Here is a 15,474-nt window from a genome sequence, read left to right on the forward strand (position 1 = left end):
TTGGAAAACTACTTTACATAAAAGAAAGGGCGAGTAGCACATGTCAGATGCAATCTTCTTGACCCAGCGCTTGGTTGTATACCTCCTACATACCACCAGGAAGAACAGCAAAGGAAGCTCTTTTTGTTCGATCCGGTATAACAGACAACACGATGGCGCTCCCCTCTGAAGGAAGAACAACTATTCGGAGCTTTCTGACCGATGAAGAAATCATCGAACCTACCTCCGACCGGTATGCCTCAGCAACGGATTTCTGGACCGCATACAAGAATCCTAAACCGCAACTGGTTCTACGGCCAAAGTCGCTCCCTGCTCTCCAGAAAACTGTTCAGTACCTCTGTGCCTCAGACCTAGATTTCTCGGTCCGATCCGGTGGTAATAATACATCCGGTGCGAAGCATGTTCAGCTGAGTATGAGTGCTTTCGACAGCTTTGAATTCGATCAGGATAGCGAGACGGTAACTATCGGTGCTGGCCAGACGTGGGGAGAGGTTGATAGGAAGGTGGAGGAGGCGGCTCCGGGGTATACAGGTTTGTCCCGATGACGTGTTTATTCTCGAGTTTTACGGCCGTTAGTTTATTAATTTTTACCTTCTCTTTTCTTTTTTTGTTATGCAGTTTTGAGCACTAGGGTGCCCTTCGTTGGGGTTGCAGGTTCACTTCTCCTTGGAGGGATGTCGTGGTTTTCCGGAGAGCACGGCCTTTGCTCAGACCCTCATAACCTTCTTGACGCCCATGTCGTGCTACCTGATGGTAGAATGCTCTGGGCCTCGACGGAGCCAGATCTTCTCTGGGCACTTCGTGGTGGAGGTGGGAACTTTGGAGGTACGTTGGCCGTAACTTTCATCCTCTAGTAGCCCCAAGTGATTTCAGCGTTTGACTGGATTCTGGGGATCAGTTGTTTCTGCCTTCAAAGTCAAGGTGCACCGTTGCCCACAAAAGATTCATGCGGGAACGATTGCGTTCCCCAAGACTGCAATGAAAGCTGTGTCTCAAGGACTGTCCGATTTCATGAAACGATGCACCGATCCAAAACTTGGGGCACACGTCATTGTTATGAACTTCGATCCGCCTACGGACACGGACGATGTCCCGCAGCCCGGTATTGCAATCGTAATATTTGATTCCCATGGAGAGGAGCATGGGAGAAGCGAATTGGGTTTCAAATGGGCCTTCGACATTGAAGGCGCAGTGGACATGACCAAGGTGATGAATATCCGCGAGGTGAATGAGGAGGGAGGTACGTATAGACACAAAACTTAATGCAATACCACCGACTTGTCCCTGACGCACTCGTTTCTTCTCAGCCTCGCTTCGATCGCTAGCGGGTAATACCATCATGTTGTCTTCACCACTTGTCGACACTAGTTCAATTGGTCCCGACTTTGTTGTAAGAATAGCAAAATTCTACGAGCAGGCAGTGGAGGCGAACAAGGCTTTGGGGTCTGGTACCTTGGTTGTTCTGGAAGTCTTGGGCAAAGTGAGTGGCATTTCAAACATTACCGCTCAGGCCCGTTATTGACTCCTTTCCGCAGGGTGCTTTAACATCTTCTGGAGGGCCCAACATGACAGCTTGGCCTCATACAAAGCCACAACATGTTCTTCAATTGGTTGTCGGACATCCTCCGGGAGCAGACTGTTCCCAGGAGCTAGCTTTGGGCCTGCTAGAAAAAGCCCCCACGCAGATATGCCCTTCACACAAGCCCAGTGAATATTGGCCGGCTTTTATCAACGGGTCTCAAGATTTGGACCAGGTGAGTAGGGCAATCGCATTTTTTTCTCGCTCCTCTATGTCTTCCTCTTTCACGGCATCGAGGTAAACTAGGAGTCCCAAGAGGCAAAGCTGATGTTGTCAATGCCATAGATCTTCGGGCCCAACTATGAACGACTCCGGCATATCAAAACAAAATATGATCCCAAAGGTAGGTTGAATAAGGGGCTTTTTATCCCTCCGTTTTGACCAGATGGCAAGGCGATGCCAATGGGATGGTTTGCGTAGCCGTATTGGTGAATAGAAGAGGGCAAGGTGCAATTACTTGCATTGGAAGCGTAGTAATTTGAGACCAGCTATCATTATCCTATATCAATAAGAAGTCCTTTCGAGGTGAACGTATTACCTCTATACTGCCCAGTACATCATCATCCTCTTATTTTATTGCTCGGAGATGGATATCAATGCCGATCACGTGCATCAATTCCCCGTATTTTTCGGCAAATTGGCTAATGTCATTAGTCAGCACCGCTCCCATTTATCAGATCGAGGATTTCTCTCCAGCTTCGCCCCAAACTGGCCAACTCAACAACCACGCTGCATCTCTCCCCTCCATCACGATGTCGAATTTGGCACCCTCCGCGTTCCGACAGGCACTTCGTGCGTACCCACGACGATGTGCCTCTATTCGGCCGGCGGCTCCCCGGACAGCTGCAGCGAGAAGGTGCTATACATCCGAATCAAAGCCAGCCAGGGCCCAATCCAGTGTGGACTTGGATGTGGACGTTGCCATCAAAACTGGGCAAAGGCCATTCGCTGAACAAACCGGTATCCGGCCACATAATGTTACTGTACCGGGCACCGCAGTCGACAGTGATGCCATGATGGGTCCGTCGACTGGTATTCTGAAGCAAGCTACCGTCTTAGACCAAGGCAACCGACCCATATATCTCGATATGCAAGCCACGACGCCTACAGACCCACGTGTGCTTGACGCAATGCTTCCGTTCCTCACAGGCCTTTACGGGAATCCGCATTCGAGAACGCATGCGTACGGATGGGAGACCGAAAAGGCTACGGAACAGGCCCGAGAGCATGTCGCCAAGCTGATTGGTGCGGATCCCAAGGAAATCATCTTCACCAGCGGCGCGACGGAAAGTAACAATATGAGCATCAAGGGCGTGGCGAAGTTTTTCGGCCGGTCAGGGAAGAAGAAGCACATCATCACCTCACAGACCGAGCACAAGTGCGTGCTAGATAGCTGTCGACACCTTCAAGATGAAGGGTTCGAAGTGACTTACCTCCCCGTGCAGAGCAACGGATTAATAGATTTGAAAGACCTTGAGGCCGCAATTCGTCCGGAAACGGCGTTGGTCAGTATCATGACGGTCAACAATGAGATTGGCGTTATTCAGCCCGTGAAAGAAATCGGCACTCTATGCCGGTCCAAACGGGTGTTCTTCCACACCGATGCTGCCCAAGCGGTTGGCAAAATCCCCATTGACGTCAATGAATGGAACGTTGATCTCCTTTCGATTTCTGGACACAAGATCTACGGGCCGAAAGGCATCGGAGCTTGTTATGTCAGACGGCGGCCGAGAGTCCGTATCGACCCCATCATTACAGGTGGTGGCCAAGAGAGAGGACTTCGAAGCGGCACTCTGGCTCCTCACCTTGCGGTCGGCATTGGGGAGGCGTGCCGCATTGCAAAGGAAGAAATGGAGGTAAGAGAAAAACTCCTGCTCAGTTCTATTTGACTTTTTTATCGTTTTCCATTTCTATCTCTCCGCGCCTGGAATGATTATATTGCTTAGAATATGCATGGCTTTCTGAGACTGGCTGGCCGTAGCTGCACGGTTTTTGCTGTGTTTACCAACCACCTTTGATTTACATAGCAGGGGTTATGACATTGGTTCGGTGATTTTACCATTTGATATGTGTTTTATTACATCTAACGTGTTTGGTATACGATATGGATTGCGTTACTGATTCTATAAAAATCTAGTACGATGCGAAACGCATCAAAGCGCTATCCAAACGGCTTCTTGATGGCCTCCTCTCGATGGAACATACGTCCTTAAACGGCGACCCCGAAAAACACTATCCCGGCTGCGTCAACGTATCCTTCGCCTACGTCGAGGGTGAGTCCCTCCTGATGGCCCTCAAGGATATCGCACTGTCCTCTGGTAGTGCATGTACTTCTGCCTCGCTGGAACCCAGCTACGTGCTCCGAGCGCTCGGAAACAGCGACGAGAGCGCACATAGCAGTATACGGTTCGGCATTGGACGGTTCACAACAGAGAGCGAAATTGACTATGTGTTGAAGGCGGTGAGAGAGCGAGTGTCGTTCCTGCGGGAGCTCAGCCCGCTGTGGGAGCTAGTGCAGGAGGGCGTTGACCTAAATACCATCGAATGGAGTCAACATTGAGCGCTGGTATTTTAACCGGCCCGGTCTCATTACATGATTTCACATTAAAAATACCCTCCTCTCTTATTCGGCGAGACCTTGTTTTGGTTTTATTAATCCTTGATGATGTGTTTTACACTAACTGATTGTACGATCAGAATGATATCTAAACACCTAGCAAACTTCATATCACCCATCTTTCGTAACCACCTTTGTCGATACTTTTTTTTTTCGTCTTCTCTTCTACTATGCGAAGCATCTAGTTCCATGTTACAATAGGTGTTTCCCCCCTCATTTACATCTCATTTCACAGCCCGGTCTTTGCTGTGTGCATATCTGTATGATTTCTTTCTCCTTCTCTGTGTATTATTATTATTACCCAATTTGCCTTTGCCCTCCAAGTATTTCAACAAAGCATATGGGTTCGGATGGTCCAATTGCGCCACTTTTAGCACACGGCAGCAGAATGATGTAATGACTATATCTAGCACAGTTTGTTCAACAACACATCCCCCGCATGATCACGTCATGCAGAACCTACAAAAACAAAACCTCAATCAGCAACTTATCTCGGCTTTTTTTTTTTTTTTGTCTGAACTACGAGGTATCTCCGCTTATGCTACCGTAGTATCCCCAGAGTGTACATGATGTCGATGTATGGATGTATATATGCATGTCCACTGCCGAAGCCGACAAGGTCTGGGGAAACTTCGGCCACTGCCTAAAGCAAATACAAAAGAGTCATGATAGTGTATGATACGAGCCATGGTCCAGGTCTCCTCTGATGTAAGCCGTGGGTATAGGTTTAGTCCAGTGAGGTATTATTTCGACGTCGTGTCCGTACATACATTGTCTTTCGCCGGGATACTAGCCAGCCAGGGCAGGCCAGCCAGGGACGATGGTTATCGTCGGACTGGCAGCCACCACAGCCATGGTCAGGGAGAACGGTGCTATCCGAGGATAACGTGTGTCAATTTGTTTGCATGACTACATAGATAAATGTATATATAAAGAGAGATATATATATATATATATATCTCTTTTTTCATTTACTTTCTCCGATGTTGACACCAATGAATGAATAATCTTGATATTGAGACGAACCCATATGAACAATGCACACCATATAACACACCACAATCATCAACACCAACAACACCACTGTTGAGTTAAGTAGATATCGACGCGGCATTCCGCGTGAGCGGACAGAGTTCCGGCTGCGGTGCTGATTCCCACAGCTCGTCCAGAGCTCGCGACCCACGGGAAGACGCAAAGACACCGCAAAGACAGTTCCTCGAGACTCGAACCGCCATTTTTAGGCTCGATTGGCCCCAATCCGCAGTCGGGGGTCCCAGCCGAATTAAGTTCACGCCGGCGCCCTCCTGTGGCTGCGGCGGCATCGGCGAGATCCTTCAGGACTTGAAACCGTGTCTGATACATCCAACAGCGGTCACCACGGCAGACAGGGAGGAGTTAGCTCTTTCTAGTGTGGCGATGACAGACTGGATTTCTTGCGATATATCATCATTGAATAATTGACTCGACTGCTTCCTGCTGGCTTCATCTGGCCCCTGGAATCCCGTTCGTTGTTCCCGGGATTTGGCGTCTCTGTGCCTAGGTATTTCCCTCGTGATGTTTATTTTACTTTTTTTTTTTTCAACATATGAGTGATTCTTGCTGACATACCCCGCCGCTTGATCAATATCCAGTCTGCACCTCTATCTATTCCTTGTCTCCGATCTCTTCCTCGTCCCTCTTTCGCATCCGTATCCGATCCTACTCGCAGCTTTTCGCAGCTTCTCCTTACGTTCTTGGCTGTTCTGCCCATCCCGCCCAGTACTTGTTAGAATGCTTCCGCCGCTCCCGTCCCTTGCGGACTACGGCATCTCCCCCGTCACAGGCTTCCTCCCTCAAGAACCGCCGCTGCAGAGTCTCCCAGATCCCTACTATGCAAAATGGGAGTCGATCGCCGCCAACCTCCAGGCGCTGCTGCTCAGCCATCGGTTGCGCCCTACAATTGACGCCATGCCAATCCTGTCGACGGCGAAGCTGAAAACAGAACCAGAGTGGCGAAGAGCTTATGTTTTGCTGGTGTTCATGCTGCATGCCTATATCTGGGGTGGTGATTCTCCTGCTGAGGTACGTGCGGAACACTCTGTGGTTGTTTGATATGCGGCCCTATTTTACCCCTCCTAGTGGGGCTTTTTTTCCTTTCTTTTTTGGCCTGCCAGGGATGGGCTTGGTTTCACGGCATATTTTGTGTACAACCATGCGTTAACGATGACTTCGATCACCACAGATAATCCCCCAATCCATCTCAATTCCCCTCCTCAAAATCTCCGCTCATCACGAACTTCCCCCCATTGCCACATACTCCGGCGTGTGCCTCTGGAACTACAGGCCTATTTTCCCCGACGAACCCGCCGACAACATCGAAAACATCACCTCACTTTTCACCTTCACCGGCTCCCTCGACGAGCAATGGTTCTACCTAGTCTCCATCGCCATGGAATCCCATGGCGCCTCTACCATCCCCTTGATGCTCAACGCTATCGCTGCCGCCCGCCAAAATAACACCCCTGTAGTTATAGACTGCCTACGGACCTTCGCGCAACGAATCCACGAGATCTCAGACATCCTCCAGCGCATGTACGAGAACTGCGACCCGCACGTCTTCTACCACCGCGTCCGCCCTTTTCTCGCCGGCAGCCGGAACATGAGCGACGCCGGTCTGCCTGATGGCATCATCTACGACGACGGAACCGGCTCGCAGACCCGGCACTACTACAGCGGCGGCTCCAACGCCCAGAGCTCCCTGATCCAATTCTTCGACATAGTCCTGAACATCGAGCACCGGCCCACCGGCGAGCGGAAGCACAGCGAGAAGCCCGAGCTCTCCCCGCCACCACCGGACGATGGCAACAGCAGCCCTACCCCCTCGACTAAACGACACAACTTCATCCTGGAGATGCGCTCGTATATGCCGGGCCCACATCGGCGCTTCCTCGAGCACGTCGCCAGCGTCGCCAACATCCGCGACTACATCCTGAAGCACCGCGCGGACACCGCGCTCTGCGCCGCATACGACTCCTGCCTCGCCGTCCTGCGCGGCATGCGCGACAAGCACATCCAGATGGTCTCGCGGTACATCATCATCAAGGCCCGCGAGGCGCGCGCACATGAGGACAAGTCGACCAGCCCCCGTGCGGCGCCTGCTGCGCCGGGAAAGTCGCACGCGGTCAACCTTGCTCGTCCCGTTGCGGCGGCGGCGGCGAATGGGGTTGGTGCTGATGTCACGCCAGCGTCTGGGAGCGGAAGCAAGGGTCTCAGAGGGACCGGTGGGACGTCGCTGATCCCTTTTCTCAAACAGGCGCGGGATGAGACGGGCGAGTCGGCGGTGGGGTTGCTGGTGGACGAGTTGGCGAAGAAAGGCCCGGCAAGGGTGCCGAGGCCGTAGGTAGCCGGACGAAGCTTGTTGGTGGGGTTCGTGAGAAATGGAGGATGACTGAGAGCAAGGTGGGCAAAGGAGCTGTTTTTTTTATTTTCTTTTTCTGGATTCGAATGAGTTTTGTATATGATGAGCTCTTGTTCTTATGATTTGGGCTTGCATTTTTCTTTTGTCACTTTTTCTGCGATTTTTCTGATATAATGGATTAGACGTCACGCTCGTCCTATGTATGCTACATCCATCATCCTCTTCTCTCATCTTTTTCCTGTGCGTGGATGTTTTGGGGATCTTTTCGCAACGCATTGAACTCTTGTTGTATATACTCTGGCGTACATAGACTATCTCTCCTCCATCCTATTTCTTTGTTGACGGGTTGGAGCTGTGTCTATTTTTCACTTCATGCAGCGTATACATCATTCCTCCCATTGCGGAGAATAGAATATATTTATATTTTATATTCTGTGCGAACCTTTTTGTTTTATTTTGTTTTGGTGTGCAATTTCTAAGGAATCTTTTTCACTCCCCCAATTCCAATGTTTTCCACTTAAATATTATATTTGTGGGTGAAACCGAACAATAGATACAGAACCATTTATCTTGTCTGCCAATCATGATTCCTACATCACAACAGAAGGGGACATTCATATTCATGCCCTTTTGACTCTCAACATTTCCGGAGGTCGTGCCCTTGAACCATGAGTTTTTCCGGCGCCAGTCGAGAATGTAACTTTCCGCCCTGGACCAGAGGTGACACTGCCAACATTCCCATCATCCCATACAGGACCTAGGACATACATGTCTTGAGGAATAGGTTCCCACCTCAAGGATTGATCCTTTTTAGTGTGGCGGTAAAGCCCTCCCATCAAGAAGATTGCACGTTTTACAACACAGAAGTGCCATTCGTGTGCCTAGAGCAGTGTGGCCAGCAACCAACCAGCCCAGACTTGAACTTTCGCTAAGGACTTTTATCATTTTCATTGCAAAATATGAAAGCTTATTCCGATGTGGATTTTGACCTAAGGAGGTGGATAGTTTCGAACCAATACCTACCGCATATTTTTCACTCTTTGCTGGAACGCATCGGGATAGCCCGTTCCCATTCTTCAGGTTGCATGAAATCGAGGCAATTAAGGGACGCCATTACATCCACCTCTTCCAAACTGAGGGGCGTGATGCCCTCTGCACATAAATTGACTGGGCGGCCATCCACCTCTCAATGTTGGTTACAGTCCCTAGCATTGAATATTGAAGATGACACATGTTCCCTTGTTGATAGAGCTATTGAGATGGCCGGAACATCCCCCTTGGACGTCCCCATTCCCGTAATGGCGGGCGAGTTTCACCTGGAGAGACTTCGGTCGTCCTGGCTCAATTACCTTTTGCTATCGTGTATGAACAAATAGTCTTAACCCAACCGCCGCGCGCTTGAGGGCTTCTGCAGAGCTAAATAAGTCAATCGCTTGATAGGGCATGTGCTCTATCTGTGCCCCATCTGAGCACGAGTCGGAGCCGCTCCATGCTCTCACCCAGCCCAAACAATACAGGCCCAGTCGCCTGTGGGCTTTGATCCAATTCTGATCAGCGATGGGATTACGACCCTCCAGCGATGGTATACGCCATGTTAGGTTGGAAGCAATGGGGGTAAGCGTTTGGGAACAGATGCAAGTTGACCTTGCGAGGGTTTGCTTGAATGAAATATTAGAAGGCCTATTCAGGTAGAATGGTGACTTCTGCGCCGCGACTCTCCTTTCAGGTTCTCAGTACTCTCGTCCTACGATGAATGGGCCTTTAGGGGAATCGCATGAGATTTTTGGAACGGGGAGGAATAGGTAATACGCGAGCAATATATCATTGAGACGTCAAGATCGAAAAAAGATATACATAAAAACTACTGCTAACCCGACCGGGTATCACAATCAGTTCAGACAAGCAAGAAACTCTCCCAATAATTAATCCACCTTAGTTTACAAAACCCTCCTCAAACACGCTTACTTCTTCTCCTCGCTCTTACCATCATCACCCCATCGATTTTGAATGTCCTGCTCAGCTGCCTTCTGCTGAGATTTCCCCTCCTCATGCATCTGCGTATACTTCTTTCGCTCAGCCTCAGCGTCCATTCGCTCCTGCTCGCTACCACCGAACCCAGGTCCAGAGAGGAACTCGCCGACTTTGCCCTTTACGCGGTCCCCGGCTCCTTCGCCCCATTTTTGCGCCTGCTTATGTGCCTCTTGCTGTTCCCCCTCTGCATTTTGGCGCTCACCGGCTTTGCGGAGGTCTTCGTTGCCGATGGCGGCGCCGGCGGCTTGTTTGGCGGAACCGATGGTTTGGTTGTATTGGCCGCTTGGTTGGGACTATGGTTGGCGCGTGTTGTTAGATATATGTCTTCTGGAGGGGTGTACTTGGAGGAAATTGGAGTGAGGTCCATACATCATTCTTGCTCTCTTTGTCATCAGAGGCATTGGCTCCAGTCATTTTGTTTACGGTGTTCTTGACAGCATTGGACGCCTGCTGCAGGTAGGATGAAGTGGCTTCCTGGGACTGCGATTCGTTGGTGCTGGAAGACATGATGTTCGGCTGTAAATCTATATTGCGAGTTGGATATATGTCGACCAACAGCCCTTACTTGCTTTTGAATATCAGATCTGAGTTAATTAAAAGGTATGAAAATATGAGAAGTTTCGAAGTGGCTGGTATGGAATAATACTCAAGATTTCAAGGGGTATTGGGCATTTTTATAGACCCCATTCCGTTGCCTCATCCCCGCCAGGTTCAACGGTAGCAAAAGAAAAAAAAAACCTTGATATCATCGCACCGCTGTTTGCCCCTATGATATCATTCGCGCAGGTTTGGCCTTCATTACGCTTCCCTGATGTCATCGGGCGATCAGCGTGGGTGCTACGTAAGCGCCAGCCCTGTCACCCGCGCGGGAAATTCCGGGCACAGGTCGGCTCTGTCTCTGCTGTGACTTTCATGCACTCGACGTCAGAGGACTTTTCTGAATATCTAGGGGTTTGGCTACGCCGGGTTCTGCGAGGCTTTTCCGAGGACACAGATGTGATTTACCAAGAAACATCGCAGATACCCATAAGCGGGCAGGAATTTTTCTTTTCCCTTTCTTTCTTTTGGAAGGACATATCGTATTATTACCCTGAAGTCTATCCCAAAATAACCGAATTGGCCAAATGCCCAACAAGATGGCCTATCTATATATATATACAGGAAGAGGAAGAAGAATTAAAAATTAAAAAGAGGGAAACAAGAAAATAAAATACAGCGATTAGAATTTCCCAATCAGCAGCTGAGAACCCATCCCCTTCGCGGTCCAATACACAGTCTTCCAGAGATTCACCAGGTCCAGCGTGCTCGTGAACGTATCGACAAAGCCAAACGGAAGCATCGACGGGATCCATCCTGCCAGGGCAACGCAGCCAAGGAGTCAGCATGTTTACACGAAAAATCAATCGGAATATTGAGAATGCCGAAAGAGGAAGAAAAGAAAAGGAAAAAGAAAATGATAAGCGGAAAATGAGAGAGGAAAAAGGGCTTGTTGGGTTATTTTGAAATCCTCACCCTGCGCTAACTCCAACGCCCACCCATTCAACTGATACTGCGATCCTTCCCCTCTCTTAAGCCAATTTTGGTCACCAGGATGATATTCCGTCGCCTCGAGTTCGCCAGGCAAGAACCGTCGTTCGACGCCATGCAGTATCGTAAAGTAGTCGTGCGCGAGGTGCACGCCCGAGTGGCCCTCGGACCCGAGCGGTGTGCCGTAGAAGATAAGATATTCGGTAATCGACGCGTGGAGAATGAGCATTGCGCCCATTGCGTTTCCGTGGTTGCTGCGGGAAAGGAAAAGCGTTAGTTAGCAAATGAAATTTTGAAGCGTCGTCGCTGTTAAGCAATTATGGCCCTTTTCTTTTCGTTTTTTTTTTTTTTTTTTTTTTTTTTTTTTTTTTCAGTAATTCTAATACACTCTTCCCCCTCAGAAGTTTGGGGGAAGGTTTCACGTCTCGGGAGAAAATATCATATCACCGCTCAGAAAACTTACCTGAAAACCCAGCGGGCCGGATCCTGATCGAAGGGAAGTACATGCTTATCCCCGTATTCCATACGCAACGCCTGGTTGAGATCCGTCATCAATTCCGTAACATTGTTCGGGTGCCGTTCAATTGAAGCCTTGGATAGCTCCTGAAGCCTTTGCGGGTCAAAGATGTAGAATCTCGGAAGAATTTGGTCGAGCTTGTAGAGCCCGACGAGAATGAGCGGGAGGAAGTGGAGGAAGCGCATTATTGTTTTATTTTTCCTTTTCCCTTCTTTCGCTATAATCAATTCCAACCTCCAGTCAGTTACGGTGTCCTTGGAGGTGCGATTTAAAGGAGGAAAATAAAATTAAAAATATGTATATGAATATTTATAGTCTATGGTGGTTCGGCAGAGAAATATTTGCTTACCTAAGGCGGACAGGGGCGTCTCCGATCGAACGATTGGTAAAAAAGGGGGTATTTATTTGCAACAGCAGTAGATATGTTATTATTGCAAGAGGGAGATAACTACTACATTTACAGACTTAAAAAAAAAAAAAAGTGGAGGGAGTCGCGTATCACACCCAAATGTAAAGCTTCAAATACAGTCAAAAAATATGTTTTAAAAATTTGCGAATATCTTGAAAAGGAGGTGTTAAGCGCAAGTCGCTGGCATTCATGTCCAAAATTTTACGTTCATCTTAGCGGGCATTGAGGACAAGTGTCTATCTATGCTGTCAAAATCAATTGCAGTCACGTTCACATCATCGACGTATAGCATTTCTTGAATGGTTGCGGAGACCAAGAAGGTCCGTAAAGTAAGAATGATATTCATCTCGCCAGACACCTTAATTGGTAGCTGACATACTAGTTAGTACACATGCATCGAGGTATCTCGCTCGTAAACTTTTCAAATTTCTATGTTTATTTTAAAGCGTAGTCATCGATCCCAATTCATTCGCGAACGCGATAAGGGTTGAACCAAATATCCACCACCCCAAAAGCGTTACTTTATAACAACTTACTCCCCATCGCCTTCAACAACTAACCCTAATCCCAACCCCGCCTTCCTGACCAGCGCTTTCTTCAAAAACGCCTCTCTCGCCAATCCCCTCGTCAACCGCGCCCATGTCTCAACACTCACCCGTCCCTTTACCAATCCAGCCTGCAGCGCATATATGGCCCGCTGAATCCCCCGCTCCTCAGCGACAAGGTCATATATCTGCTTTCCAACAACGGTGGGCGCAACGAGGACGTCATCGATGGCAGGCAGCCCTGTCGTGGTCTGACGTTCCGTTGCTGCTGTGCTAGATGAGCTCGGCTCGGTAGATGATACATTTGTCGAAAGGCCGGTAGAAATGCGTGATTTTGCATCCGCAATAACGCCGTCAGCACGCTGCAGGGATTGTTGAAGGATGGACGTATTGGATTGCAGCGTTGAGTGGAAGGAGTTCAGGGAGGCGATTTCGGATTGAAGGGTGGTGATAGCGGCATGGAGGGCTTGGGATTGGGACTGCAGAGGTTGAAGGTTGGAGGCCGTTTGGGAGATGATGGATTGGAGCGTTTGCGTGAGGCTTTCCGAAAGGCTGCGGAGAAGGGCGTCTTTTTCTGGATTTGGTGGGATAGGGGGTGCAATTTGAGGTGAAGATAGAGAAGGGAGCTCAAGCTCGAAGAGTGAGTTGAGGGGGTCTCGCGATTCGTTTTTTTTCTCTGGTGGTGCTGGTTGCTGTGACCCCAGAGTGTGATGCGACATTGGAGGAGGTCCATACGGTGGTACGTGAAGAGGACGAGATAATGGCTGTGTTTGCGGAGCGGGATGGATTTGTGGTTGTAAATGTGGACCCTGGGGAGGATATGGTTGCTGCTGGTGTTGGTGGGAGAATGCTTGGGGGATATGGGGTGGAGTTATCATATTGCTTCCGGGAACCGGGCTCACAGGTCCCATATGAGTTGGTCGATATCCATCTTGCTGATAGCCTTGTTTCTGTGGTAATGGTGGAGTTTGGGGCGCCATTTGCGATTGTGGTGTGGGCTGTCTCAAGCTGCTAGATCGCTGCGGCGCACGGTAGGTATCATGATTGTTCGACACTTGGTCATAGTTCCGTTGTTGCGATACTGACCTTTGGTGACCGATATCGTTGGGAAGGGGGGGTAAAGGTGGCGGTGGTTTGTTGTATTTCGCTTGCGCGGGGTGCTCCTGTTGCTGCCTTTCTGGCTCTACCACCTGGCTTGGTTTCGGAGGTAATTGCGGAGGAGCCTGGTGCAGTTGAGCAGGTGGGGGAGATGGGCTGACTGTTTTAGCTAGTTCTTGTGGTAAAGGAGGAACGGGAGGCGGCGGCTCATTTTGTTGCGCGGAGATACGGATATTCTGTTGTTGCTTTGATATAACTGGAGGCTCCTTCGCGAAGACGTCTCGAAGGATATACAATAAATCGACAATCGTTGACCGCTAAATAGTTTTCATATTCAAATTAGCACACTGCCTTCCCAGTCGGCGTCCTGTCTTCTGCCCGAAACAACCCTGTGCTCAAAATTAACCCTTCCGCATTTGGAGAAAACTACACCACGCACATCTGATGCTTCTGACCAGTGTGCCAGATAATGATGATATACCCTTCCCTCCCCACTAACATGTTGACCCGGGCGAACTAGCATATCCTGCGTCGGAGTGACATACACAAAAGGCGGCTCACGGGGATAGGCCTTGGGCACCCATATCGTTATCGGAAATCGATATAGTGCTCCGCGAAACGTGACAGGCAGCGTTCCGGCGAGTTGGAGGAGTAAAGCAGGTGTGCCATTCTCATATGCTATTTTTCAAACCACAGAAACAAATGGTAAAACTTGGGTTAGCTTTTAAGCCGCAAATATGCGAATCCCGCTACAACAGATCGTGGCAGGGGATTGCTGTGATGGGAGGGCTGTGGAGGATTGGGATTGCTAACTGTAGACATCCGTCCTGAGAACGAAGCCGGGATATTGTGCCAGGAGGTTTGTTACGTCGTTGTATGTTCTGTTTGGGTCTCGATATGCTTGATTGGGCCCGTATTCGGGCTGTTGGGCAAGCGGGCAGGAGGGGGGTCTGGTTAGCGAGCAAAGAGGAGTCTCCGATGCGTTTGCCGCACGAGAGCCAAGAGGCGCAGAAACTTACATTTGTGAGCACTCGATACAGCCAGGTCAATGTCTTCTGTGGCACTACTGCCATGGTTGCGGTGCAGGAGAAGCTCAGCAGACATGGCGCATCCGTCTCGGTGGAGATGGTTGGGTTTGGCGGAGGTCGGTGATGTGTGACGATGCTGATGTCGGGCAAAGCGCCGAGACCTTTTTTTCTTGAGTTGCCGGGTTTAGTGCCTGAACTCCCCACGTTGGTGGAAGCAAGGGATGAACAATACTAGTCAGAACTACACTATGCATGCATGAGGAACATTTATGATATTGTTCTCAACGATCGAGATTTTATTTTTCACTAACTAGTTGGCCCTAGGCTTCCGAAAGTATGCACACTACAAGTGGCCTCAATTAAAAGAAAAATACACCCGGTAATGTCTCCACGAATGTAAATAAAGTATGTAAAGGGTGTGACTGTTTCAAACAGTATAGCAAAAAGTAACTAATCCTCCAACCAGAAACGAACGAAAACAAGGGAAAGAGGGGGAAGAAGAAAAAGATGAAATAAAGGGAAAACAAGAGAGAAAAAAAAGGGGGGGAAAGGAGAGTTTAGTAGAACCTATTAAAAAACGAGGCGCTGGGAAAACCAACTTCAATCCATCGATGGAACAATCGGCTAAAGTAAAACAAAAGAAAAACAGGAGCACCCATGTACAATTATGTATGTGAGTGGACACAATATACACAAAAGGAGGGAATGGATATATTCCAAAACATA

At 49.2% G+C, this 15,474-nt stretch overlaps 5 protein-coding genes across 5 annotated transcripts; 2 read left to right on the forward strand and 3 right to left on the reverse strand.

Annotated features, from left to right (window-relative positions):
- Nucleotides 1-152: 152 nt before the first annotated feature.
- Nucleotides 153-4,517, forward strand: HCBG_05241 (cysteine desulfurase; the record flags this gene model as incomplete). Its single annotated transcript, XM_045432290.1, has 6 exons — nucleotides 153-531; nucleotides 619-825; nucleotides 1,308-1,480; nucleotides 1,865-1,922; nucleotides 2,276-3,435; nucleotides 3,717-4,517. 6 exons carry the CDS (start codon nucleotides 153-155, stop codon nucleotides 4,137-4,139), a joined length of 2,400 nt encoding a protein of 799 aa, XP_045287502.1.
- Nucleotides 4,518-5,966: 1,449 nt separating this feature from the next.
- On the forward strand, nucleotides 5,967-8,025 carry HCBG_05242 (indoleamine 2,3-dioxygenase subfamily; the record flags this gene model as incomplete). The annotated part of the gene is made up of 2 exons (XM_045432291.1): nucleotides 5,967-6,257; nucleotides 6,418-8,025. 2 exons carry the CDS (start codon nucleotides 5,967-5,969, stop codon nucleotides 7,573-7,575), a joined length of 1,449 nt encoding a protein of 482 aa, XP_045287503.1.
- Nucleotides 8,026-9,388: 1,363 nt separating this feature from the next.
- Nucleotides 9,389-10,259, reverse strand: HCBG_05243 (uncharacterized protein; the record flags this gene model as incomplete). Its single annotated transcript, XM_045432292.1, has 2 exons — nucleotides 9,389-9,917; nucleotides 9,994-10,259. The coding sequence occupies 2 exons, from the start codon at nucleotides 10,129-10,131 to the stop codon at nucleotides 9,555-9,557; spliced, it is 501 nt and encodes a 166-aa protein (XP_045287504.1).
- A 406-nt stretch (nucleotides 10,260-10,665) lies between these two features.
- HCBG_05244 (C-8 sterol isomerase) lies at nucleotides 10,666-11,853 on the reverse strand (the record flags this gene model as incomplete). Its single annotated transcript, XM_045432293.1, has 4 exons — nucleotides 10,666-10,769; nucleotides 10,839-10,977; nucleotides 11,160-11,405; nucleotides 11,615-11,853. The coding sequence occupies 4 exons, from the start codon at nucleotides 11,851-11,853 to the stop codon at nucleotides 10,722-10,724; spliced, it is 672 nt and encodes a 223-aa protein (XP_045287505.1).
- A 525-nt stretch (nucleotides 11,854-12,378) lies between these two features.
- On the reverse strand, nucleotides 12,379-14,824 carry HCBG_05245 (ESCRT-I component; the record flags this gene model as incomplete). The annotated part of the gene is made up of 3 exons (XM_045432294.1): nucleotides 12,379-14,037; nucleotides 14,160-14,398; nucleotides 14,740-14,824. The coding sequence occupies 3 exons, from the start codon at nucleotides 14,822-14,824 to the stop codon at nucleotides 12,610-12,612; spliced, it is 1,752 nt and encodes a 583-aa protein (XP_045287506.1).
- Nucleotides 14,825-15,474: the final 650 nt, after the last annotated feature.

This window comes from Histoplasma capsulatum (assembly GCF_000150115.1).
Source record: "Histoplasma capsulatum G186AR genomic scaffold supercont2.6, whole genome shotgun sequence".
Lineage (NCBI taxonomy): Eukaryota > Fungi > Ascomycota > Eurotiomycetes > Onygenales > Ajellomycetaceae > Histoplasma > Histoplasma capsulatum.